The sequence below is a fragment of the Aedes albopictus genome, chromosome 3 (genome assembly GCF_035046485.1).
Source record: "Aedes albopictus strain Foshan chromosome 3, AalbF5, whole genome shotgun sequence".
Taxonomy (NCBI): domain Eukaryota; kingdom Metazoa; phylum Arthropoda; class Insecta; order Diptera; family Culicidae; genus Aedes; species Aedes albopictus.
In genome coordinates this window covers 192519126-192546213 of record NC_085138.1, presented here as the reverse complement: position 1 = coordinate 192546213, position 27088 = coordinate 192519126, and the positions used below count along the sequence as shown (strand labels likewise).

The 27088-nt window shown below is 41.4% G+C and overlaps 2 protein-coding genes across 2 annotated transcripts; both read right to left on the bottom strand.

The window, feature by feature from the left end:
* Positions 1 to 6452: 6452 nt before the first annotated feature.
* On the bottom strand, positions 6453 to 18310 carry LOC109421107 (uncharacterized). Its single transcript, XM_019695584.3, has 5 exons — positions 18151 to 18310; positions 12733 to 12862; positions 12504 to 12656; positions 11331 to 11482; positions 6453 to 6855 (listed from the first exon to the last, which is right to left on the bottom strand). The coding sequence occupies exons 1-5, from the start codon at positions 18237 to 18239 to the stop codon at positions 6621 to 6623; spliced, it is 759 nt and encodes a 252-aa protein (XP_019551129.2). The 5' UTR covers positions 18240 to 18310; the 3' UTR covers positions 6453 to 6620.
* Positions 18311 to 21705: 3395 nt separating this feature from the next.
* Positions 21706 to 25481, bottom strand: LOC134290511 (uncharacterized). Its single transcript, XM_062857666.1, has 2 exons — positions 25328 to 25481; positions 21706 to 25270 (listed from the first exon to the last, which is right to left on the bottom strand). The coding sequence occupies exon 2, from the start codon at positions 25027 to 25029 to the stop codon at positions 21706 to 21708; it is 3324 nt and encodes a 1107-aa protein (XP_062713650.1). The 5' UTR covers positions 25030 to 25270; positions 25328 to 25481.
* Between the last annotated feature and the right edge of the window lie 1607 nt (positions 25482 to 27088).

The window sequence follows — 27088 nt, the reverse complement described above, 5'->3', positions numbered from 1 at the left end:
CTTTAGACATTTATTCAGAAATTTACCCACAGATTTCTTTAATATAACTTTCAGCGATGCCTTCATAAACCATTTTTTTTTCAGAAAATGTTTCAAGAGTTCCTTTAAAAATATGAACTGGGATTACTTTGGGAATTCTTTCAAGGATTTCACCAAAAAACTCACAGCAACCTCCAATTTCTACCGAAACTCCTATAGTGGTTTCTTCAGAAGTTTCAGAAAGAGTTGTGTATGATTTTTTGTAGAAATTCCTCCAGGGATTCCTTCATAAAATCCTTCAGAGATTTACCTTTTTTCGAGACTTTTTTTAGATTTTTTTTCCAAAAAATTTTTCGGAAATTCTTTTGAGCATTTTCTCAAACGATGCCCCAAGGATTTATTTTTAAACATTCTCCGGTGTTTGCGTTTGAAATTGTTCCAGGGATTATTTTAAAATCTCAATTTCTGTCAGAAAAACTTCCTGGGATTTTTCTAGAAAATACTCCAGGGACTTCTTAAAAAATGTGAGATTTATTCAAAAAAATTCTGCAAGGATTTCTGTAGAAACTACCTTGGGGGTTCCTTCAAAAAATATCCCATGTCTTTTATAATTAATTCGACTAAAAATTTCTTCAAAAGTATCTCCACATTTTTCCCCAGTGATTTCTTTACAAATTTCTCCATTGCTTTGAGAAAAACTTCCACTGGTTTTTCAATAATGAATTAACTACATCGGCTGTTTTCCTACTCTCCGCATTGACCAATGTGGCGCTAGCTCCTATGCGCGAAAAATCGCTAAAAGTAAATCGTAAAAATATTGTATGGCGAATACCATCTAAAGGCAAATTCTTCAAAGTAGAACACATTATTTGAAAGAATATTTGGTAGTGGTTGTGCACAATGGTGACCACTATTAAGCCTACCAAATATTTTTTCGGGAAAAGCTTTGTATTTCAAGTAATTCAAGTTTAGATGCATTTCGCCATACAAAATTAAATTGATTTACTCCTGCTGATCAACTGTGGCTGCGCGCAAAGCGGGTAGTCCATTCTCTCATGAACCCTTGCTGAAATCCATCCTAGAATTCGTTTAAAAAGTCTTTCACAAGTTCCTGAAAAAAATCTTTGGAAACTGCTCATTGGTTTACTACAAAAATTCATCCAGGGAATCCGAAAGAAATTCAATCAGATTTTTTTCACAAAATCCTCAAATGAGTCCTCTTGACTTTGAAATATCTTTTAGAAATTTCTTCAAGAACTCCTTAACCCTAAAAGGGATACCTGGGGTCCATTGGACCCCAGGCGCCTTTCAGAGCTCGTCTTTGATGGAACACACTCAGCGAGGTGACGAAACTGAGGCCGTGAAGGTATCCCTTTTAGGGTTGTGAAAGTCTTGCACGGATAGCTTCCAAAAATGTTGCATGGGTTCGAAAAATCTTGCATCTACGAATTTCTTCGGATTTCTACAAAAGAGATTTCTTCAGAATTTTTTCAAAGCTTTCATCTAGAAAACCTTCCATGAAGTTTCTCAAAAATATTCCATGAACTTTTTTGGAACATGTAAGGATTGTAGAAATTTTTGTAAACTTCTACAGAGGATTGCTATGGGAAGGCTAGAAGACATTCTTGCAAAGATTCCTGCAAAAATAACCCAGAGATTTCAACAGACATTCCGCCGGTTATTCCTCCATATATTTTATCAGAAATTCCTCCAGGATTTCTTCTAAGCATACCTCTAACAACTCCTCTATGGGTTTCTCAAGGAATTCATTGAAACATTGTTTAAGATTTATTTTTGGGGATTTCTCCAGGTTTTTTTTTTCAAAAATATCTTAAGAGGTTTTGTAAGTTATTCCACCAGGAGTTTCCAGGTATTCCTTCCGGAACTTCTTAAAAAAATCCATCTATGAAATTAAAAAATATTCCTTTTCTTCAGAAATTCTTTCAGGAATTTATTTAGAATTTTCTTAAGATTTTTTTTTGATTCCTTCTGAAATTCTTTCAGCGATACTTTCGGAAATTTCTTTAGATACTTGTTCAATATTACTAGAATTACTTCAGAAATTTCGGCAGAGATTTCTTCAAAAGTTGTTTCATGGATTCTTTTAGAATTTGTTCCAGCCAGCAGTTCTTTCAAGAGTTGTTCAAGTGGTTCCTTCAAAGATTTTTCCAGGAATTCATCCTTGGGAATGTGTACGTGAAAGGACACTGAAATCGGGGAACCTTGACTAACTAGCGTGGATTCTACCATGATAGCACTTAAAATTATTATAGAGGTGTTGTAAGTTATTCCACCAGGAGTTTCCATGTATTCCTTCCGGAACTTCTTCAAAAAATCCATCTATAAATTTTGAAATATTCTTTTTTTTCAGAAATTCTTTCAGAAATTTATTTAGAATTTTCTTAAGTTTTTTTTATTCCTTCTGAAATTCCTTCAGCGATACTTTCGGAAATTTCTTTAGATATTCATGTTCAATATTACTAGAATTACTTCAGAAATTTCGGCAGAGATTTCTTCAAAAGTCGTTTCATGGATTCTTTTAGAAATTGTTCCAGCAGTTCCTTCAAGAATTACTCAAGCGGTTCCTTTAAAGATGTTTCCAGGAATTTATCCTTGGGAATGTGTACGTGAAGAGACACTGAAATCGGGGAACCTTAACTAACTAGCGCGGATTCAACCATGATAGCACTAAAAATATTTTTTTGTAATTACGTTCTGAAAAACTTAACTTTTCAGTTGGCTGAAGTGTCATGAAAAGGCCTACTTTTCTCTTCCGATGCAAGTGTGCCGAAAAGTACTACTTTTCGGCACTCTTAAAGGTGCCGGAAAGTAGCACTTTTCGGCACTTTTGCCAGCACACATTTTGCACTGAATTTCGTGTTATCCGTAGATTCAGCTGGTGATTCTACATCCACTCTCCAGCAGGAATATGAATCTAGACGACTTTTATTCTGATTCCGATGGCAGTACCTACGGGTGAGAAAGAAGCTGGTGGAGGTACTTTAATTAGCGACTTCTGCCTTTGCCAACAAACAACTGTTTGACAACGGGAGCTCGATCAAATGCAACACCATAGCCTACCTGATCGAATAAAAAACTACACTGATGAGCATGGATGCTCGCACGTGCTTCCTCCTGATACATGATTGTGTTGCGAGAATATATTATACTAGATAGGTATTTTTCGTAATTACAAAAAATGTTGTATGCAACTCGTTGCAAAACTCGATTTTTTCTGCACTCGTCGTATTTATCCAACTCGGCAAGCCTCGTTGGATAAATGTACGACTCGTGCCGAAAAAATCATCATTTTGCAACTTGTTGCATAAATAACTATATCACACATCTTGTCAGTAATCAACCGAAGTATTACAATGACCTTTTTATGGAATTTGCTACAAATTTTGGGATAAAATCAGCAGGCATCTACCAAAAATATCAGGTATATAATACAATTCTCAAAGCCAGAAGAAATGTTGAAAAAAGTTTGTTAGAAACTTCGAGGGAAGGTCTGTCGAATTCGCCTTGACGGAGGCTCTCTGAGAGAATTGCGCTTGCGTGAAAACATTTTTTTTAACATGGGAAAGGATAGGAGCTGCATTTTCAAATGCTTCTGATTCTTTATAGATTTTTTTTTTTCAAGCAAAACGTTCTTAATGTTATCGAATGAGATTTTGATACGCTACATTATAGACATAACATTATGATTTAAAAACTTTTGTCTAAAACCAGTTATAATGTAGCTAATTGAAAGTATATTGCAAAACATTTACACTTTTTTCAATCTGAAGTCCCTAAAATATTTTAGAAGCATTACCAGATACCTGATACCTGATACGTGTGCCGATATTTCGGCTTTTCTGCTGAAATTTTCGACCCACATCATCGAATTCATGAGCATTTGGACGAATTAAGACTCTTGCCATTCTCAGAGTCGAGTTTCAGTTATAAAACTATGAGAAATTCACGATGTGAATAGAACGAGACAAATATTCACCGTTTTTGTTGTGAACAAACTCGGGAGCGATTTTGTCATTATCTGCTAACGAAAAAACAAAGTGTTGTTGCCGTGCCTTCTTTGTTGCCTATTTTTCGCTTGCGGTGCTATATTTTGCGTACACTGGTTGTCATTGCTAAAGGATCAGTTAAAAATATCGCCAGGAAATCACTCCATATACCGTGGGTACACAGTCATGGATCAGTTAGTGGTATTTCTTACCTCCAAAATTCAATGAAAAATAAAATAAAACGAAAACTACGACTTTGAAAGCACCATTGGCTACGTTTTGATTCGAATTTTTGATTTCCAAGCTATTTGAAGTACAATGGCACGTCATTTTTGTGTAAAAAGGAATATTTCACTGTTTACAAAATGCCCTATTATGGATAAGTTCCACTGAGTTCCACATATTATGGATCAATTTGTGCCATATTATTGGTCAACGCGTCATTGCCCAAAATTCAAACCCCAAGATTAAATTCTCGTTGGTAAGGCTAAACTACATAATATCTTGATTATTTTATTGATGCAGTACCCGGTGTTACAACAGAAATAAAAAGAAAACATAAAAAATTCCCGAGTCCATGTAATTCATAAAGATGGTACGCTACTAGGATTCAGTGATATTCTACATTTTAAGAGTTATTTTTACCATTCTGCGTTTCAAGAAACCTGATTTTCAAGATTCTATGTTTTTGAACGATGCTTTTGACACACTAAGCTAAAAAAATGCATCAAGAACGGTGAGCGGGGTGTAAATCTATATTTGTATAAAGTGATCCATAAGCGTCAAACGATCAGTTTCTGGGTCACATTATGGATCACTGTTGAAAGTCACTGTTGTGGTGAAGACGTTGTGTGAAACTGGCAACACGGACTGATGAGTGTAGATAGTAGTAGTTAAAAATAACACTGTTGATAGGAAGTCGTCTTCAAGAAAAGCGCTACATAAAAACCAAAACGTATGTAAATATTTATTAGGAAATAAGATGTAATTATTAAAAAGATTTGAATTACAGCATTGAAGCTGCTAGCATAAAAAGCATGCTTTCAATAATTGGTCCAACGCGTGAAAGATGACTGTCCTCCTCAACAGTCACATTATTTTAATATTTTAATCCCATAATCAAGCAAAACTTCGATAAATGGATAGAAACATATCTTTTTTTCGAGCGGTTTGTCAAAATCGATGGATTTCGATACTTTTAGTGCTTACCACTGCAGGAGTAGCTTCTTACGGAATTCGGCTATTTTCTGACAGTTATGAGAAGACAACTCAACCGTTACAATACAATACATTTGATTTTCAGATAAAGCTCTTGTAACTCACTTTTTATCTCAGAAAACAAATAGGATTCTGCTACAAAAATGAATTTTGTGCCGAAATATATGTTTTGAGCAAGATATTCGACTTTAAACATCAAGATCCGTTACTGTGTGTGATCCATAACTGTGTAGGGACGGTACTCCGCTCATCGTAATCATCGACAAAGCCAGGGATATTTATAAAAAAAAGTCAGAAGGACAAGTATTCTTTAAGCGTGTCAACATTTTTGTGAATGTAGGTTTTTGTCTGGCTTCTGTCAGTTTTTTTCTCCTACATTTAAGTATATTTTAAATTTAGTTCATTCTTAAGCCACAATCGTTATCACAATGTAATTTAATTTAAGAATTATTATTGATTTTATTCGTGAATCCCTTCAAAGGAGCAAATGCTCCACTGGGATTCCACATTAGTTTTTTAACTCTTAGTTTTTTAGTATCCGCGTTTTTTTTTTGTTTATACTTTGTTAGGTGTGTCCACAACCGGGAAGATCCACGCGAGCTTTTTGGTGTGGGGGTCAGCGGAGGGTAATAAAAAAAAAGTATGAGATAACGGTAAATATTTATATAGTATTAAGTATTTCATGAGGTATGGTTTGGCGCTAATATGGGTGCTCCACAAAACAATTTATTGATATGAAGTGCTCTGCGTGTAAAAAGGCTAAAAACCCCTGAATTTTAAGTCATAATGATACAAACTGCAAGTTTTAAACTGACTGAATATTCAAAAAAAAAAAAATACCATTAAAAATGTACATAAAATTGAGGTATACCTGGAACTGCTGTCTAGGCACATGAGCCATGGTTTCCCGCTGGAAGTTTACCGGTAGAACCCAGTTAACACAAAGTCTTATATGATGTTGAATAGGATGCTAAAGTGGAGATCATATGCGTACATGCTTCCATTTAGCTGCGTGTAAAGTGTGTGTAGATCGCCTCCACTTTTGCATCCTATTCAACATCATATGCGATCGTGTGTTGACTGGGAAGCAGCTTAGAAGTCCACTATAGGTTAAGGTTCCACTATTGGCTAAAACACCCTAGATGGCTCCATGAATCGTACGTAAAAATTGTAGAAATAATGCAGTTCACTGCAATTGAGTGAAAACGTCCAGTTTGGAAGATTTCTTTCTTAGTTAAGACCTTCAACAACATTTGCAAAATAATATAATTCAAACTATACTCTAGAATCACACTTTCCCCCTTTTGCATGTGACACTCCCAAACGAATTGACTTTGGCCGAAACGCCGAAATTGACTTTGATTTCAATTTCGGTTCAACATTCGGGGGCGATATTGCTCTGCATCAGTTGTTGCCTCAGAACATGTGCTTCAGCTGGTAGACGAGGTTGGTCAGCTCTTGCTCAGTCAGAGCACGTCCCTGGGCCTGCACGCGGGCATTCATCTCGTCCAGGGTAGCCTGAATGAAGCTGTGCAGCGAGTTGGATACGATGTTTGTGATGGTGTTGTTGAAAATGGTGGTGATGATACCGACGAAGATGTTGGACAGCCAGTCAACCAGAATGTTGCCACGGAATCGAATGTTCAAGTTGCTGTTTGAGAGGATGAAAGGAGATGGGAAAAATTAAAAGCATAGAAGAGATGAACATTTCCACTTTGGATTTAAATCAAACATTTCCGAGGAAATGATAAGATAAACTCCATACTCGTCTTGTATACAGAGGAAACAGCAATCCCCGACGGGAAGTAGATGTGGTTGGATGAACTGAATGACGGGATGACGGGAAACGAAACAATTTCCTTACTTTCAACACCTCTTTGCTCCGAGTAGAAGGAAAGTTCAAAATAGTGCTAATTTTGTTAGAACCGAAAGTTCTCACTTCACAAAACAGATTTAAATGAAACTATAGTGACGGTCGTAGAACTACAAAAAGAACTCAGAATGAACAAAATCCGATATTATTCATAATCAAATAAGTGCATAAATAAAAACATGATTGGGGATCATTAAAATTTGTTGAGTGAACCTAGTGTGATGGTTAAGCACTTGACTATCAGGCCAAGGATCTGGGATCGAATCCCACTCCCGACATACTTATAAAATGTGAGCACCTTCGGAAGAGATGCAAGACCATGGGTCCCGAGATGAACCAACCCCGGGCTAGAGATTTTTAATTTCGTTAATGTGACCAGGTCAAATTTCTGTCGACTTCCTTTATTTCCTTGTTCAGGCTGCGTCGCCATGAGCCTGAAGGTCTGCCTCTGCTACGATGTCCTGCTGAGTTCCAATCTAACACTTGTTTGCAGATTTCGTTCTCGCCCCTGGGTAGAGTGTGGCCGACCCACCTCCACTTTCGCTCCCGAATTTCTTTTGCATTTGATGACATCGACGATGGAGCTCCACGTTGGAGATTCAATTGTGAGGCCACCATGTACGAATTATATACCGCAGGCATCTATTTATGAAGACGTACAGCCGTTGAGTGCTCTCCGCTGATACACACCAGGTTTCACTGGCGTAGAGCAGCACAGATTTCACGTTGAAGTTGAAAATTCTGATTCTGGTGCGTCGACTAATCTGATCTCATACATTTCTTACACTCCCAAAGGCAGCCCTCGCCTTCTTGATCCGTGCACCTATGTCGATCTTGGAGCCACCATCGGCCGACATTTGGCTACCAAGATATTGGAAGTCAACATTCTCCACTGCTTGCCCAGCTACCGTGGAGCTGAAAGGTTTGACCGTGTTTACATCCAACGGTTTGGCGTTGATAGTGAGGCCGACGAGGAGCGACCGATAAGATCGTCGAGCTTACTCTGCATATCAAAGCGCCCTTGAGCTAAAAGAGCAACGTTATCAGCACATCTGCCAGTTCGAAGTCATTTAGGTACTCCATGGTAATGGGCTACCACAGCAACCCACGATTTGGTTCGCGATCAATCGCGCCTACCAGGATCTCGTCGATTGCGATGAGGAACAATAGCGGTGATGATAGTATACATCCTTGCCTCACTCCAGCAACGACCCGGATGGGATCGGACAAGACACCGTTGTTTAGTACTATGCATGAAAATGCCCCGTACTGTGCTTCAATGAGGCTGATGATTTTTTCAGGGACACCCTTGCGTCAGAGGGCTTCCCACATGTTTCCGTGATTGAGACGGTCGAAAGGTCGAAAAGGTAGATTCTAGAAATTCATTGATTTGCTTCAAGATGATACGGAGCGTGACAATATTGTCCACGCAGGATCGTCCGGTACGGAATCCTGCTTACTGCCGCCGGAGAGTTGCGTCAATCTTCTCCTGTATCCGGTGAAGGATCACTTTGCAGTGGACTTAGAGAACAATGCACAGCAACATGATACTCCGCCAATTATCTATGTCAAGTCATCCTTTTTGGGCACCTTTACTAAGACGCCTTGCATCCAGTCGAACGGAAACGTCACGGTTTCCCAAATAATGCAGCAGTTGAGCAGATACCACAGGGTCAGCTTTGAGCATCTCGGCTGATATGTGATCGACCACCGAGGATCTGTTCGATTTCATGCTACTGTGTTTTCGCTCGCTCTATCGCTTGGCGTTCCTTCGCTCCTCTATCTTCCTCCAGGTGTCATCTGTGATCCACTGCACAGTGGATTTTTTTCTAAGAAAATGTCGTAAAATTGAATATCTCTGGACGCCGCTGGAATATCGTCGATCTTTTTTCGTTAAAATGTAGGTATTTTCATGGGCAATTTGATGGTAGGGTATTAGTTCACAGCACGCGATTATTTCTTGCAGTTTTGGTCAAATAAAGGTGATTTTACCCTATTTTTAGTGCAATGTAGATATTCATACGTTTATTACTTGGGATTCCGTTGAGATAAATTTAATCTGTTTTTGTTAAAATGAAGGTATTTTCGGGCAGTCTGTTGGTAGGATATTCGTTTACAGCCCGCTATTATTTATTGCAGTTTTGGTCAAATAAAGGTAGCTTTAACCTATTTTTAGTGGAAAGTAGATATTCATACGTCTATAACTAGGGATTCCGTTGAGATAAATTTAATCTTTTTTTGTTAAAATGAAGGTATTTTCAAGGGCAGTCTGTTGGTTGGATATTCGTTTACTGCCCGCTATTATTTCTTGCAGTTTTAGTCAAATAAAGGTAGTTTTACCCTATTTTTAGTGGAAAGTAGATATTCATATGTTTATTACTCTGAATTCCGTTGAGATAAATTTAATCTTTTTTCGTTAATATGAAGGTACTTTCATGGGCAGTTCGTTGATAGGATATTCGTTTACAGCCCGCTATTATTTCTTGCAGTTTTGGCCAAATACAGGTAATTTTACCCTAGTTTTAGTGGAAAATAGATATTCATACGTCTATAACTCTGGATTCCGTTGAGATAAATTTAGACTTTTTTTTTGATAAAATAAAGTTATTCCCAGGAGCAGTTTGTTTCTTGCAGTTTTAGTCAAATAAAGGTAGTATTTTCCTATTTTTAGTGGAAAATAGATATTCATACGTCTATAACTCTGGATTCCGGTGAGATAGAATCAATATTTTTTATTATTTCTTGCAGTTTATTAGTTCTTGCAGTTTTAGTCATATAAAGGTCAATTTACCTTAATGTTAAGTGGAAAGTAAATCTTCATATGTTCATAACTCAAGATTTTATCGAAATTGCTTGTTATTGTTATCTATTTTTTAAAGGAATAGCACGCGTTTGTACATTCAATTTTTCACGAAATTATCTTCAATTTATTTCGGTCAATTTTATCCTAACATGTCATATGAGCTAAAGAATTTGAGTATAACAATATTGCAAAGCATAATGAAAGAACTATCGTGTATCGAGTGTAGAACATATATGTGCCACTAAAAATATATTTAAAAATATATTAAACTAAATATATAGGGTAAAATTACCTTTATTTGACCAAAACTGCAAGAAATAAACTGTAAACTGTAAAGGCTGTAAACGAATATCCTATCAACGAACTACCCATAAAAGTACCTTCATTGTGAAGGTGTGACAAGCAATGTAGTTAGTATAGGAAAAAAAAAACACGTACGAAGGTGGGTCGAAAATCTCCAATTTAAGCGTGACGTACTTAATGGATGCTCCCTAAGGTAGTTTTCATCTAGCTGTCTTTCAGTCATCAACCGCCGCTCGGGTCAGTCGTACTCTAATAAAATGATACGACGTATCGTTCATACCGACAGACACTGTATGGAGTTGAAAGTGAAAATTATCAGGCAAACGAGCGAAGAAAACTTTTATCATAACACTCTTTTTGCCCTGTTTCACCCTCCCAAGTGGTTTTCCTGTTGCGGGCAACTAAACATTTGGCGTAGTTCACGAACCTCGCAAAGTATAAGTAGGTTAGATATGTGTATGAATAACTGGCCTGAGCTCTAGCAGCAGCACGTCGAGATTGTACCGTCATGTGTTGCGGCTACGCTGGCTGGCTGGAGTTTTCGGGATAAAAACTCGACGACGTCCAAGTACGATGCTGGACCAACTGACAACCGGCTGGTTGCTGATGGGTGTTTTTATGAAACGGACCCGGGTCGTAAAAAAGTTGTTATCGTTTTCGGAGGTCGTCGGAACAGTGGTGGCACGAAAATGTATTTAACACGTCGGCCGTACGTGGAACCCGGGGGTCTTCCGGAAGCACAAAATAAGTCTAGGACGGACGGCGCGGCATGCATAGAATATCATAACCCTCAGTGGGCATAGAGACCATACAAACTTCGGTTCGCAACGCGCCGCCATCATGGGAAAAGTCAGAGTGAATGAAACAAAGTTTTCGCACGGATGAACGTCAATTGCCCATTCAGGGAAATTGATTTTCTTCCCTGAGGATAAACGCTTGTGATGAACCAGTTCCTGATGAGTATATCAAAAGTTCATGGTTGTATAATGAGAAACCTGATTATTAATCCATGTTAGTAATGCAGTAATTGTGATGATTGAGCCTTGCAGTTATGAAATTAGGTGAATAGTTATTACAGTTAGAAACACTTATGGTATATGATGACAATGAAATCTAAGAACTCAAACAACAAAGAGAACTAACTTACCCAATGTTGGTCAGCTGGAAATGATCCAGATAGATGAAGAAATTCGACAAATCGATGCCAAACTCAAATTCGAACGTCATGGTTGCGATGTCAACGTCAACCCATCCGGATGGACCCAGGTCCATAATGTGTGCAGAATAATCGTAAGTGAACTGTGGGAAAAAGGAAACTGTTAAAGAAAAACCACTGCTGTTTAGCGCAACGGAACATACATTTATAAAGTTTCTGATTTGAAAAAGGCATTGCTGGCTAGAGATGAAGAAGTACCAATTGGAAATGGAACAAAAATTGCGAAAGTCCCAAGGTCCCAACCTATTTGTTGAATATTACCCCTAAGCCAAATTTCGTGACATGAGTACGTTAAACACGTGTTGGAATCTCTGAACACGGTTTCTACTAATGTATATATGTGTGCTCCGAAATGTAATGGGAGTTCTTAGGCATAATAACGAGACAGCATCTCCAGTTTATTTGCGAGCGAAAGCTTGTCTTCACCCTTACGTTCAGCAGCGAATATGTTCAAGAAGTGCAAAAGCCGAGCAGAAAAAGTTTTCTTGAATTTGTTTCGTTCCTTTCGGATAAATCGCTTCTAGGCTTGTTTGGCTCAGCTTTCAATAAGTAACAAGATGTGACTGCGAACATGTATGCTGAAAAACAAAATAGGATGCAGCATTACTGCCGGCTAACAAGCAACTCAATATCACGCTTGGAAAAAGTTATTTATTAAGCATTTTGAATAATTTATTTTCGGAGAATGAAGCGAGTTAAACAGCAAAAAGTCCTTAAAATTACCGAACAAATTATACATCGCAACAAAGATGAATCAGCTCAAGCAGCAAATCGATGTTGGTTCTTTGCTCTTGAAGGCGTCTGGTTTGGTTCCCAGGGTCTCTCTGTTTCTTACATCATTAATACATATTCGGAGCTTTTTCTTGATTCCATTTGAGGCACGTGTGGAACGTCTCTTAGTATTCATAAATAAAAACCCCAAGAATAAAACTAAAAATACCTTAAAGCTAGTCACATTTCTGAATCTGGTTGGTTACTGATTGTGGACAACCAATGGACTTACTCGAAGATTCTTATGCACTTTGCACAAAAGTGAACCGTTTCAACACTTGAATGTCAGTCAGGATTTAATTAGCCGGGGTCAAATTTCGCCAACACACTTACCCCTAGCTGCCTGATATTCGCTCCCAACACCACCCGTAGAACTTTTCTGTCGTAGTGCATCATCGCAGTCCCACTGCGAACCACGCTTTGAATGCTATGGAAAACACCGTTGGTGAGTTCAATTTCCCCATGGTAGGTGATTATAATTGGCCTCTGGACAAAAAACAGACAAGTTGAAATTGGCTATGAAGTAATTTCACGGGAATCGATTAAAGAGTGCACAACTCACGTGTTCGAAACCTTCGATAAAGTCTGGCAAATCGATGGGAACAAAGTTTTGATTCATCCATGGTCCAATTTGTATCATAATGATATCAACATAGTTATTCATGTTGGCAGACATGGGTGCTGATCGATCACTGAAAAGAAAAAAAAGTCATTGTAGGCTAGTAAAATTTATGAAGGATGTAAAGTTCTCTTTTATCTGAACATACGACACTCTAACGAAAATAGTGATAAATGTTCCACCAGTTTACACTCCAGTGCAATGCAACAAATGTACAAATAAAAAAGTGCCTGCAAAATAGTCAGCCAAGAATCCGAAAGGGGCTTGGCCTAGTTTGCGAATTGGGAGAGAAATTTTCTTTCGACCTATCATAATCCATCTCATCCATGGAGTCACTATTAATGTTAAACGAATTGCTCATTTTAATAGGGAGAATGTCGAAACAGCGTTTCCCTCTCCAGAACTGCTGGAGAACAATAAAAGCAGTCACCAACAACGCAGCTGAGACCAACGTTCGACGATGAATGTAAAAAGATTCTGGAACAGAAGAACGCAGCATGGGCGGTCATGCTGCAGCACGGCTCCTGGCAGGGCATGGAACGATATAATAAACGCGGAAACAGCAAGTTAGGTTTAGTATTTGCATTGCATTAGTTTGCAGATTACCTGTTCTGTGAGATAACCATACGTTTCCTATGTTGGCCACCAGAGGCGCGGTAGTCACTTATGATTCATGCGAGTGGCATGCTCGCTTACGAAGAACTTTCTGGCCCCAGACTGGCACTCTCATCAAACGATGGGGTGATTTGGTTCACGGAAATGCCCTATACTGTGCTACAGTGTGCTTCAATGAGGCCGATAATTTTCTCAGGGAGACCCTTGCGCCTGAGGGTTTCCCACATGTTTCCGTGATTGAGACAGTCGAAAGCTTTTTTGTAATCAATTAACACCAGGTAGAGAGACTGTTGGAATTCATTGATTTGCTCCAGAATGATACGGAGCGTGACGATATGGTCCACACATGATCGTCCAGCACGGAATCTTGCTTGCTGCCGTCGGAGAGTTGCGGTTAAGGATCACTTTGCAGAGGACTATGAGAACGATACTCAGTAACATAATGCCCCGCCAATTATCGCATACAGTCAGGTCACCATTTTTTGGGAAGCCGGAAATGTCTCGGTTTCCTCTATATTGCAGAATAATTGATGCATTAGTTCTGCGGATACTATGGGGTCCGCTTTGACCACCTCAGCTGATATGCGTTTGACCCCTGGGCCCCTGTTCAATTTCTGTTTTTATCTCCTGCACTGATGGAGCTGCGGTGTTGACACGGGTAATGCATCGAACCCTTGCCGGATCATGCTGAGGTGCTGATGGCGTTGCCGACACTTGAAAAAGGTTTCCAAAGTGCTCGAACCAGCGTTTCAACTGGTCAGCCGGATCGGTCAGCAACTGTCCAGACGTGTCTTTCACGGGCATCGTATCATTCATCTTGGTCCCACTAAGGCGACATGAAACCTCGTAGAGCAGCCGGATGTCGCCGGTGTTTGCGGCTTTCTCGCATTCGTCGGCTAGGTAGTCCGCCCACGCTCTTTAGTCCCGTCTACGAGAGCGTTTCACTTCCTTCTCGAGAGCCTGACGGGCTACGGCTTTGGCTCCTCGTGTTTTCGCTTGCTCTATCGCGGCTTTGGCGTTCCTTTGCTCCTCTATCTTCCTCCAGGTATCATCTTTGATCCACTTCTTTCTTCGGTTGCGTAGCTCACACAAATTATTCTCTCCGGAAGCAATGAAGGCGTTCATAATGGCGCTCCATTGACCTTCTACGCTTCCACTTTCTGGAATATTCACAGCACGGTTCTCTAGCTCCTCGATGAAGGACCTTTTCACCTCAGCGTCTTCCAGTCGGCGTGTGTTGAACCGGTGCCCGATTTTCTCCTCCTGTCGCTGGATCCTGGCAATGCGCAGTCGGATCTCGCCGATTAGGAGATGATAGTCGGACGCAATAATGTAGGCGCTACGTTTGTTCAGCATATCAAGAAGGCTGCGTCTCCATTTTCGGCTGATGCTGATGTGGTCGATTTGATTTCCCGTGACGCCATCACGGGAAACCCGTGCCAATTTGTGCACTGGTCGATGAGGAGAGAGCGATCTCCCAATCACCATGCCATTGTTGCCACAAAACAGCTCTCCGTTTTCGCTCATTTCTCCGAGACCATGGCGTGCTCATAGCCCGAGTTGTCGGATCCAACCTTCACGTTTAAATTTAAGTCGCCCATGAGGATCTTGATATCACCTTTCGGAATCTTTTCCACGACAGCATTCAGTTGACTGTAATAGTTCTCTTTGTCTTGCAATTCAGCAGCATCGGGGCGTAACATTGGTTCATGGTAAGGTTTCGAATCCGTGTTCTAAATCTGACATTGTTGTGTTCATTAATAAGATCCTTCTTCGTGAGCGCAGCGTGGGCGTGAGCGCTGAATAGGAAACCAACTCCATGGTGACGAGGAGCGTGTTCGCCTCGTAGGCCAAAGTATAGCAGAATTTGACCGGACGCCAATCTGTGTTTTTCTTCGCTCAGTCCTAGGATCTCAAGCTTCATACGGCATGCCTCATTGTCTAGTTGTACCATTTGCTGGGCTAGGGTCGCGCTAAAAGTCGTTGACGTTGAATCAATTCGTAATCTTTCATTTTCAGTTTCTGTATCGGTTTTTGGGTTTCGAGAACCGTAGGTTGTTGGCCTATGGTCCCCTATCCTCCGTGATTTGGCTGCTACCTTAGGTATAGCTTCCGGTGGAGGAGATTTTCATACTCAGCCGCTGAAGGCCAGAACAGACGCTGTTTAAGCCGCACCTCCTTGGTGAACAGTCGCTCGGGACGTACCTCCTCAATCTAGCTGATGTCAGAAGGACAACAGTGCCCAGGCTGCACTACGAGGTACCTGCACACAACTCTTAGTTTGAGGTATTTGTTATCGATTGACCCTTGGAAGCATGAGACAGGGACTTGTGACTTGGGACCAGAGTTATGTTGTAAGCTCTGCTTATCGACTCACCTTTTTGCAGCCCAAGTTATAACGATGTATTACCAACTAAAATGAATGAATAGGGCGACTGCTATAAAAGTCTGTGTGTGCTCTGCTGACTTATTGTTACTTTCTTTCTTCCATCACAACTGAACGGAGGTAGTTTGTATTTCATTGATAGGCCAGCTGATAAACCATCTTTGTTTTTTTTTTAATCCAAATAATGCCTTACCAGGATAATATTTTAAAATGTAGTAGAAACTAATTTGTATTGCATGATATTCATCGTAAAGTTTATGTTTTGGCAACCAACATATCAGATCAGTTACAATGATAATAATATCAAGTCACTGCTTGGCATTGTCGTCTCGATGTTGACCGGCCTACAGTGGGAGTGACGGTAGCTCGATATCAATATAAGACAAGACTGACATTGTGCAGCTCTGAATTCTATGTTAAGTGGTCCATAAAACTGTACTACCTAAGCATTTCATCAAACTGGATGTTCTCCAATAAATGAGGATATATAATCATCTCAAAAGATCATAAATTATAAATTTCTGCTACAATATTAAGTCGACGTTCATTTCCGTGTTGCTTTCGGTTCTCTTATCATTTTTTTTTATAAAATTGAACTTCAGAAAATTACCACCGAGACATGCACTTTTTTGACCAGCTGTTTTATTTTGATGGGGGTCTACAGTTCAATCGAACATCATAATAATCAGCCAAATGAAGAAGTCCCTTCGCACTTTACAATCTCTAATGCAAATACCACACTTTATTTCACTTATTGTTTTTTGAATGTAGAATGGCACATTATAACCACAGATATACAGACGTCTCTCTCTACCCACTTCTCATCGTTTCCCTTTTTAACGGGCTATTTGAATATTCTGTTGTTCGCAAATCTCTCGCTCACGGCGCTCACATCATTTTTGCTTCTGTTTGACGTTTGTTCACTACCGCCATCTACTCAGTGGGTTTGCGAAACACAGCGTAATTAGCAGGGTTCGTAATTTTCGTTTCAGCGATACGAAATAAGCTATTCTCACGGCGGCGAGAGAGCTTATTTTCATCATTTTGCTTGAGAAACACTTTTCCCCTCCAGCACTTCGTTCAAGAGAAGCGATTAATGATAACTAAAAATCGCTTCAACCTGCGGATAATTTCTGTTGAATTTTCACTCACCAAATTCTCACGAAAATCTTTTCAAGGCAAATTAACAAAAAATGTGCCCGCGACGGGATTCGAGCCTGGAAAACAACCGCGACACGCGCAGTCTAACCACAGCACCACGCCGACCACATAGAGATAGTAGAAAATTTACTACATGAAACCAATCATCGTCGACGTTATATGAGTCGAGGAAAGACAACAATCGGCCGACGAAGGGCAAACGAAATTCTCGCAGCTTTGAGAGTGAGTGAAAGAATATTTTCACTCTCTTTTTTGTGCGGAAGATTTCTCAAGTCAGATTTTCACTGAAAATTGGCGTGAGGGAGAATCCTATTTTCGTGAGAATGAGCGAAAATTCCGAACGCTGGTAATTAACATTGGGCGATTATACTTTTGTGACGATGATTTTAATCGCACTTTGTTTCATGTGATATGTCTGTTTGTCTGTGTTTTAACTTTCTTCAAGCAAAACCAATATTGCACGACCTACAGGATGTTTTAAACAGTCTTGTTATTGGTCGTGACCATCCCATGACGATGAGCAAGTAGGCCTTTTCATCGTCACAAAATGAAACGAGCACTCGCGCTCTTCGTCATGTCATTTCGCAATAATCAAGCGTCATGACGAAAACTTCCATATTGTTTTGAAATTAAAATTTTCCCGTGGCCCAAGCAAATTTAGGCTAGTCGTTGTATTTGATAGATAGAGGAGGCATGTATTTATGATTTGAAGGATTTAAACAATAACAAAATCCATCTATGTGCTGGTAATTGCCCTGTTAACAAGCTTGTCACGCTCCGTCATGACCAACAAATGAGCGAATATTGTTAGACTCTTTTGGTCATCGTCTCCCGATTCAATGACATTGAGAGAGGCATTTCTGTAAAAATCACGTGACGAATCGTGTTGAAATTGACGCTTTCCAAGCCTGGTTTTAAACACTGTCCATGAATTTTTCCTTATAGTCGTCATAAAAAAAAGTTTTCAGCAGATTTTTGCAATTTGCAAATAAGGCAGCACATTTGATTTCTGTCGTGATCACTACATCTGGCCAACCCAAATATTCAGTAACAACTTTTATTCACCATTTTACACTGAAACAATCATTTGCTTCCAAGAACCCTTCACTCGCTTCGCTCATCAGTTTGCGTCCCGCCAGTAGGTAATTGCTGTCAGAACGCTACGACTCGTCGCACATAATGAACATCGAAATACTCACACTTCATTATCATCGATCTTTGTCCCTACCGGGCCAGCTCCCACCAGAACACTCGCAATCACCAGCAAAAGAACCCCGAAAATCTTCATCGCGCCTGTTATTGATTAGCACCTCGATTGGATTTGGTGTGAAACGGTAGCAACATCGTTAACTCTCATTTATAGACGATTGGCTGCTTTAGTCGAGCTACCTATCGTGCGAGATAAGCACAACCCCATAAACCGAAACAGGCAGGTATCTCGACTCGATAAGGGTTCGTGGTGGTCGCGGCGCGGCGGTGGGTGTTAAACGAAGCATCAATCTCAAGAAATTAGCGTTGCATAGGGGGCTGGTTTAGGGGTTGACCTAGGGGTTGTGGGAATGAATGCTGGCAAAAATAGGCATTATTATCATTAGCCTTATCTCACTGGAACACAATAAACGAATGTTTTTGTCGTTGAACTCAGTATTCAATTCAACTGTTTGGCTGAAGAATTGCTTGACCGAGAGCACTGGGGTAACATCATATACAAGTAGAAATTCTACTTATAATTCGCTTTTCATACCTATTGGGATGTGTTTATAGAAATTTTGTTATTCCTCCAAATATTTCAGTAAACTGTTATCCTCAGAAAAGTAGACACACTTTATGGATTGTAATGCATTGAGCTCATGAAAATCGAAAAAAATACAGGTAATGGAACTGGGACAACTTCATCATGGTATGTAATTATGTTAAACCTTCGCTGATCCGAATGATAAGTCCAGGATAAATCCAAATATAAGAAAGCGTAGCACAGTTCTATTCAGTATCAAACTGTGCAAAAATAAAACTTGAAACGTGCCAGGGGAAGCGTGAAATTTTCATTTAATTTATTCAAACGACGAAATTTAGAACAGACCGCCACTGCTGAAAACGACCTAAGTAAATAATAATTCAAAAATTTAATCAATAAAATTAAGAAGTTCTGTTGAAATTTTGTTAAAAGTACTTCAAGAAGTTTTCCATTGTATTCTCGCAACAACACAACACATTCCCTCAGTTATTTCGGGTTGTAATGGTTCTCTAAGATAAGAATGTTCAAATACATACATACGTTGCTCTGGATTTTCTCACAAGCTATGCCCGTGTACAAAGTAGAGCAATACATTTAACGTGAATCAATAAATAGTAAATCCTTTATGATTCTCTTGAGACTCTATAAATTCCGGAGGGGGCAATTTATGATGAAACCCAAAAATAATAAAAGACCCTGCTGCTGATAGCATACATTATCAAAATTGTGTTAGCTCCAGCTTGAACACAGAGAAACTCATACATTTTTCATTTCGCCAGGACCGAAGGCAGCTCAGACGATTTGTGTATCGATGTGACCACCACCGTCACGTAAAATTTAATCACATCCCTTCGTTAATTCCCTTTATGAATGTGTCTTCCAATAAAATAGGGTATGTGTTCCATCAGTAATCTCACGCACCCTTATTCATCCTATTCGAAAACAAGCGATTACGGCACCGATTGATTCCGTTCTTTTTGTTTTCATGCGTGCTCACTCCTAACAAAAAATACAAAAATAAGAAACAAAACAAATAAGGCTTCAATCCTTTGTTTTTCGTAGGATGAAAATGGGAGCTACATGCTTAATAAGGGAACCAGTACCCTAGTAAGGTCCTGCTGCTTCGAAGCTGATAAAATAGTAATAGTTTCATGGCAGTTCCAACACGTGCAGCACGTTGTACTTTGAATGGCCACTATAGTAACTAACTGGACACCGACCGGCGGCGCAGGGCAAAAGAGACAACAACTATACAGCAAACATGGAACGCCACCGGAACGTGTGAGAGCGTCATGTTCCAAGCAGTGCGAGTAACACCGAAACGAAAAACTCCCACCATTAATAAAGATTAGAAAGTAAATTTATTATCATTTTTATCAGTTTACCTATATTAAATTCTCCACTTCGTAACTGCTACCACAGCCACAAGTCCGAGCTTCGCCCGGCGACCGACCGTTGTCGTCCGTTGCTGGATGCTTGTTAAAACCATGGTGAGCTCAATCTTTGCAAACTGTCCATCGCTTCTACTCAGATATGTATTTCGTACGCTGCTCAACTCCCACCGCTGGCCTTTACGTGGAAATTTAAGCTTCATAAAATATTGAGTGACGGTAATTGATGCCGATGGTACTGTATACAGAGCTGGACCCTCCTCAGTTCCGACGGTACCTGTTGCTGTGTCTTTATTCAACGAATTCTAGTTTTTTTTTCTCGATTATGTTATCTAGCAAGTTTACTTGAATTTATACTGATGGGATGCGAAAGAGATATCTCAGCTATATGATAAAATCTTAACGAAAAAAGTCAATGTAAAAGGAATATCAGTTTATGCATCAAAACAGAATTATAAGACAATTGTCTCTTTCGTATCCCATTAGTATACATTCAAGTGAACTTGCTATATTCGATGAATCTGTTACGCTTCCATGGGTTCGGAATCGTAGCGCTGCAGGAGGTGTGTTGGACAGGATCTATGGTGCGAACGTTTAGAGGTAATCATACCATCTACCAGAGTTGCGGCAACACACGTGAGCTGGGAACAGCTTTTATAGTGATTGGCGACATGCAGAGGCGCCTGATCGGTTGGTGGCCGATCGGCGAAATAATGTGCAGGTTGAGGATCACGGGCCGATTCTTCAACATTAGCATAATAAACGTGCACAGCCCTCACTCCGGAAGTACTGATGATGACAAAGACGCATTTTACGCGCAGCTCGAACGCGAGTACGACCGCTGCCGAAACCACGACGTCAAGATCATCATAGGGGATCTAAACGCTCAGGTAGGCCAGGAGGAGGAATTCAGACCGACGATCGGAAAGTTCAGCACCCACCAGCTGACGAACGAAAATGGCCTACCCCTCATCGATTTCGCCACCTCCAAGAACATGGCCATTCGTAGCACCTTCTTCCAGCACAGCCTCCCGTATCGTTACACCTGGAGATCACCACAACAAACGGAATCGCAAATCGACCACGTTCTGATTGATGGACGGGACTTCTCCGACATTGTTGGGTAGACTTTCGGACCTCGATACAGAATCGCACGGTGTTTGGTGTGCCGTATTCTTAAAGCTAAGAAAGGAAAATTTATTAATATGGTAAGTTTGAGACCGGTGTTAATACTACTCACAATTTGGTCTTTCAATTCCGGTCTTGCCCAACAAATTATACTTCTCGCTGTTCTTCGCAAGATTAGAGAGCAGTTTGCCTAGTGAAGGTATCTAATAAGATAACAATCCAGATAAATAGTTTCAGCTGAACTTACGGTACAATAATTGTGATTCCTTAATATAGCAGAGGTTAGAGATGCAATGTTTGGTTGTGCTAGCCTATATAAATGAATTCATGATTAACTTCTAGTTAACTAAGCTATTTCAATCTTCTTACGAGGTATAAACGAAATAACTCAGATATAGGCACTCGCGCACAATCCCAAAATATTAATAAATTAATTTATGATGTAAATTCAATATTTGCGAATGTTCTGAATACGTATCACATGCGAATAGACAATGTTTTTAATTTCTTTTTGACCGTTGTGACGTTCCCTCAGTCAGAGACTTCACATCGATGTCATTTTTGACTGGCGTCGATTCAGTGCTGCCAGTGTCGTTAACATCCCCCGGCCCGTAACGCACTTCCGGTTCCGCTGCGTCTTCTGCGTTACTCTCGCTTCTTAACTGGAGCACTGCTGGCTTCGATACGGGGCGACGGAAGACTCCACATGCAGTCCGTACGACTGCCTGGCGAATACATCCGTCTCGGCCTTGAATATCAGACAGAACACGTCCTCTGGTCCGTGTTCTAGATTTTACTGCTTTGTTGCAACCTATCTTTCTTTCTGTTCCACTCGATACATAATCCTTGTCTGCCTTCAGCTTATCGAGTGTGATCTCTCTTAATACCTGCTTCGTCGAACCTTTTGAAACGCATGTGCCATCCCCTAAAGATTTGGGACGAGTGTTTTCCGATTTTTTTTCGTTTTCATATTTCCCAAAGTAATTTTCACGAATATGAAAGCTAAAGTTCTGTGCCTCACGCATATTAGCTACATGTCCGTAAATAGACCAACCCAATCGAGTTTTAGCAGCCAGCGGGTCGCCAAGTTCTCCTTCACGTAGCTTTAATGTTGCAATCAAGCTAGCATTGTTGGAGCCTATCAATATACCAGGCGAAACTGCTTCATAGCTGCTCATCGGTAGCCCTTTTAAATGGGCATATTGACGTGCCAGCTCTTCGTACTTCAGAGTTTGCCTCGGAAGTTCTAGGTTCGGGACAGTTCTAGTATCATTCAGAGCAAAACTTTTACTAGCGCCTTGACCAGAAACTTCAATAGAAACCCGCTTGGAGTTTGGAATTTGCCGGTTAATGTTGCCCGTCCATGTTAGGCCCAAAGGAAGTGATTCACCATCATCTATGCCCAAACGATCGGCAATTGACTGTTCCATGAGCGTCATCGATGAACCGTCATCTAAAAACGCAAAGGTCTCGACGGATTTTTCATTCCAGGAAAGCTTTACGGGAATTATACGGAACATTGTAGCATTTCCTGTAGAATGATGAGCATTAACTCCCTCTCCGGAACTCACATTTACACTTCCTGCATTCAGCTCCAATTCGGACGTAACTTGCTGCTTCTGGTATTCAACATGCAGCAGCGGGTGGTGTCGTAGCTGACAACCTTCCATTCCGCAATTTCCTTGTTGCTTGCAAGGCCGCTGCCCATGTTTTCCCAAGCACATTTTGCAGAGATGATTTTCTCTAACAATTTCCCATCGATTCTCAGGACCCCATTTCTTAAAGATCACGCAATCTTTAACTTTGTGATTGGGTCCGTTACAAGCTAAGCACACCACTCCGGATATGTTTTCCTCTAAAATTTCCTTTTTAAATGGCTCAGCCACGGAATGTGCATTGAGAAAGTTTTTCTCTTTTCCTCGATCACTTCTTCCTGCTTGTGACTGCTTAGTGTCTGTGATGACTGTGACATCGGATGCTGCAGCGACGAGAGTTGACATGTAGGTCGAGAATGTACGTAAGTCGACCGCCATAAACTGCCGTTTGTAAAGTGCCCAATCCAACCGTTGTTGGGCTGGAATCTTTTCCACCAGTTCCTGTAGTAACGTTGGATTGCACATGTGTGCTATCTGTCCTGCTGCCTCCAAATGGTCACATAAATTCTGGACGGCCATACCGAATGATATCAGTGTATCTAATCGGTCTGATCGTGGTGCCGGAACCTCGCGTATCTTGTTCAACATCGTTTGAATTATCAGTTCTGGTCTGCCAAATAACATGTAGAGTGTGTTTAACACTTGTGGCACGCACGCCGGAAGTAACAACCGACTTTTAACAGCGTCAAAGGCCCTGCCTTGCAATGCTTTCTGAAGCCTGGCCAGGTTCTCGACGTCTGAATATCCACACGCCGTCGTCGAGTTCACATACGCACTATAAAACAAGGGCCAGTCTTCTGGGTCCCCTCGGAAAGGAGGAAGGTCCTTGGGCATAACCTGCCTCGCCAGAAGCTGGTGTTGCGTAGGAACGATTTGAAGCTGAGCTAGCGGATTAGGCATCCTTGGAAGACTTTGGAAGTTATTCTGACCAAGCGGAACTCCTCCATTTACACCAACATTATTTGCATATCCTGCATCTGGAAACTGCTGGAAGGCCTGACTACTCCCATTCATCGCGGTGTTGAAAGCCAGCCCAGGAACGAAGTTAGGAAAAGATGTTGCTGATTGCACGAAGGGTGCACTCACGTTTGTTGCTATCCCAGCATAGAATTGTGGTTGTGACAGAGTATTTGTCAACGGATTACCAGCTACCGATGAACCGGTTACTACCGAAAAGCCCGAATGATTCGAAGTAGGACCCACGGTTGGAACCGTAGAGCAGGCTGTCACAACGTTTGTTTGTGTATTGATTCCCAACCCTGGTGGCACTCGACTAACTAACCCTCTTGGCATCGCCCCTAAGTGCTGATAACGATTGATTTCAGTCTGCATGTTTGCACCTAGCCAACTATCAGTGGTTAACTGTGATGGTCCGACTGGCATCGAATGAACCGGAGGAATAGTTGTTGTCGGAATAACCACTGACCTACCTTGCGATCCGTGGATAGTTGACGACGGGTTTGGGTCAAGTCCGTGCACAGACGTACCTGAAGTGGTCAGAAAGGAACTGATGTCAAACGTAGGTGCAGCCGACATAATTTCCTCTGCCCTTCCGCTCGGTTGAGCAATCGAAAGGTTCCTCATTTCGCCGACCATCTGTTGCATCCAGTTCTGCACTTTATTGGCTCCCGCCGCTGCAGACTGTCCACACAAGCTGTTCCCAATGCCTTCATGCGTTCTGTCAACGATGCCTAACATAGCTTTATTGGCAAGCTTCCTCAATTCCTGCCGCTTCCGTTCCATTTCTTGTCTATGGTTTTCTTCCATCTCCTTCTCCAAGTTTTCACGCTGTTCCTGAATCCACTGAAGGCTAGCCCTTGCCTGGTCTGTTAAGATCGACTGTCTTGGGTTTTCCAGACCCTGTGCAGCAGTCGACATTCCTGGTGGTGGCAACCCGAGTGGTGCACTGGTCGCGATTGACGGTAGACCGGCAGAAGGTGTCGTCGCTACAGATGGGACACTACTCACCGGAGTGCTTGTTTGCCCAGGTGGATCGATGGGTGGCAGAATCGAGCAATTACCACACACCCAGCTTCGGTCCGCAACAGATTCATTCACCCCAGCGCATTGGTAATGATACCATTCTTCACACCGTGGACAGAACACCATGTTGTCCAGGTTGTTCGATCGCCGGCAGACTTTACAGTCGTTTCTATCCGTCTCCGGCATCCTTCTGTCCACAGATTCCGCGAAGCAAATTCTTTAAGTTTGTTGGGTAGACTTTCGGACCTCGATACAGAATCGCACGGTGTTTGGTGTGCCGTATTCTTAAAGCTAAGAAAGGAAAATTTATTAATATGGTAAGTTTGAGACCGGTGTTAATACTACTCACAATTTGGTCTTTCAATTCCGGTCTTGCCCAACAAATTATACTTCTCGCTGTTCTTCGCAAGATTAGAGAGCAGTTTGCCTAGTGAAGGTATCTAATAAGATAACAATCCAGATAAATAGTTTCAGCTGAACTTACGGTACAATAATTGTGATTCCTTAATATAGCAGAGGTTAGAGATGCAATGTTTGGTTGTGCTAGCCTATATAAATGAATTCATGATTAACTTCTAGTTAACTAAGCTATTTCAATCTTCTTACGAGGTATAAACGAAATAACTCAGATATAGGCACTCGCGCACAATCCCAAAATATTAATAAATTAATTTATGATGTAAATTCAATATTTGCGAATGTTCTGAATACGTATCACATGCGAATAGACAATGTTTTTAATTTCTTTTTGACCGTTGTGACGTTCCCTCAGTCAGAGACTTCACATCGATGTCATTTTTGACTGGCGTCGATTCAGTGCTGCCAGTGTCGTTAACAGACATTATCGACGTCAGGACCTATCGTGGTGCTAATATCGACTCTGATCACTACCTGGTGATGGTTAAACTGCGCCCAAAACTCTCCGTTATTAACAACGTACATTACCGGCGGCCGCTCCGATACGATCTAGAGCGACTGAAGCAACCGGATGTCGCCACCGCATACGCGAAGAATCTCGAGGCAGCGTTGCCGGACGAGGGTGTGCCCGATGTGGCCCCTCTAGAGGACTGCTGGAGTACAGTCAAAGCAGCCATCAACAACGCAGCCGAGAGCACTATCGGGTACGTAGAACGGAGTCGAAGAAACGATGGGCTCGACGAGGAGTGCAGAGCGGTTCTGGAGTAGAAGGATGCAGCGCGGGCGGTAATGCTGCAGCATGGAACCCGACAGAATGTGGAGCGATACAGACAGAAGCGGAAGCAGCAGACCCGTCTCTTCCGGGAGAAAAAGCGCCGCCTGGAAGAAGCGGAGTGCGAGGAAATGGAACTGCTGTGCTGTTCACAGGAAACACGCAAGTTCTACCAGAAGCTCAACGCATCCCGCAAAGGCTACGTGCCGCAAGCCGAAATCTGCAGGAATAAGGACGGGAGCCTCCTGACGGACAAACGTGAGGTGATCGAAAGGTGGAAGCAGCACTTCGACGAGCACCTGAATGGCGAAGAGAATGTAAGCACGGAGGACCAAGGCAGTGGAGGAAATGACTATGTTGGTGCAGCAGAGGACGGGAACGAATCAACTCCCACGCTGAGGGAAGTTAAGGATGCCATCCACCAGCTCAAAAACAACAAAGCGGCTGGTAAGGACGGTATCGCAACAGAACTCATCAAGATGGACCCGAAAAAGTTGACCATCTGTCTGCACCAGTTAGTAGTCAAGATCTGGGAAACCGAACAGCTGCCGGAGGAGTGGAAAGAAGGGATAATCTGTCCCCCCATACACAAGAAAGGCGACAAGTTAATGTGTGAGAACTTTCGAGCGATCACCATTTTGAATGCTGCCTACAAAGTGCTATCCCAGATCATCTTCCGTCGTCTTTCACCTAAAGTAAATGAGTTCGTGGGAAGTTACCAAACCGGTTTCATCGACGACCGGTCGACAACGGACCAGATCTTCACCGTACGGCAAATCCTCCAGAAATGCCGTGAATACCAGGTCCCAACGCATCACCTGTTCATCGACTTCAAAGCGGCATACGACAGTATCGACCGCATGGAAAATTATGGACGAGAACAGCTTTCCCGGGAAGCTGACTAGACTGATAAGAGCAACGATGGATGGTGTGCAGAACAGCGTAAGGATTTCGGGTAAACTATCCAGTTCATTCGAATCTCGACGGGGACTACGACAAGGTGATGGACTTTCCTGCCTACTATTCAACATCGCCCTGGAAGGTGTTATGCGACGA

What these genes read in the sequence shown, in the direction of transcription:
- LOC109421107 (XM_019695584.3), bottom strand. Translation starts at nt 18,239, where the DNA reads ATGAAGATTTTCGGGGTTCTTTTGCTGGTGATTGCGAGTGTTCTGGTG. An exon ending in AAGATCGATGATAATGAAGT is followed by an intron (nt 12,863 to 18,150) that starts GTGAGTATTTCG and finishes TTTTCTTTTCAG; the next exon opens with TGATCGATCAGCACCCATGT. An exon ending in TTATCGAAGGTTTCGAACAC is followed by an intron (nt 12,657 to 12,732) that starts GTGAGTTGTGCA and finishes TTTTTTGTCCAG; the next exon opens with AGGCCAATTATAATCACCTA.
- LOC134290511 (XM_062857666.1), bottom strand. Translation starts at nt 25,029, where the DNA reads ATGCCGGAGACGGATAGAAACGACTGTAAAGTCTGCCGGCGATCGAAC.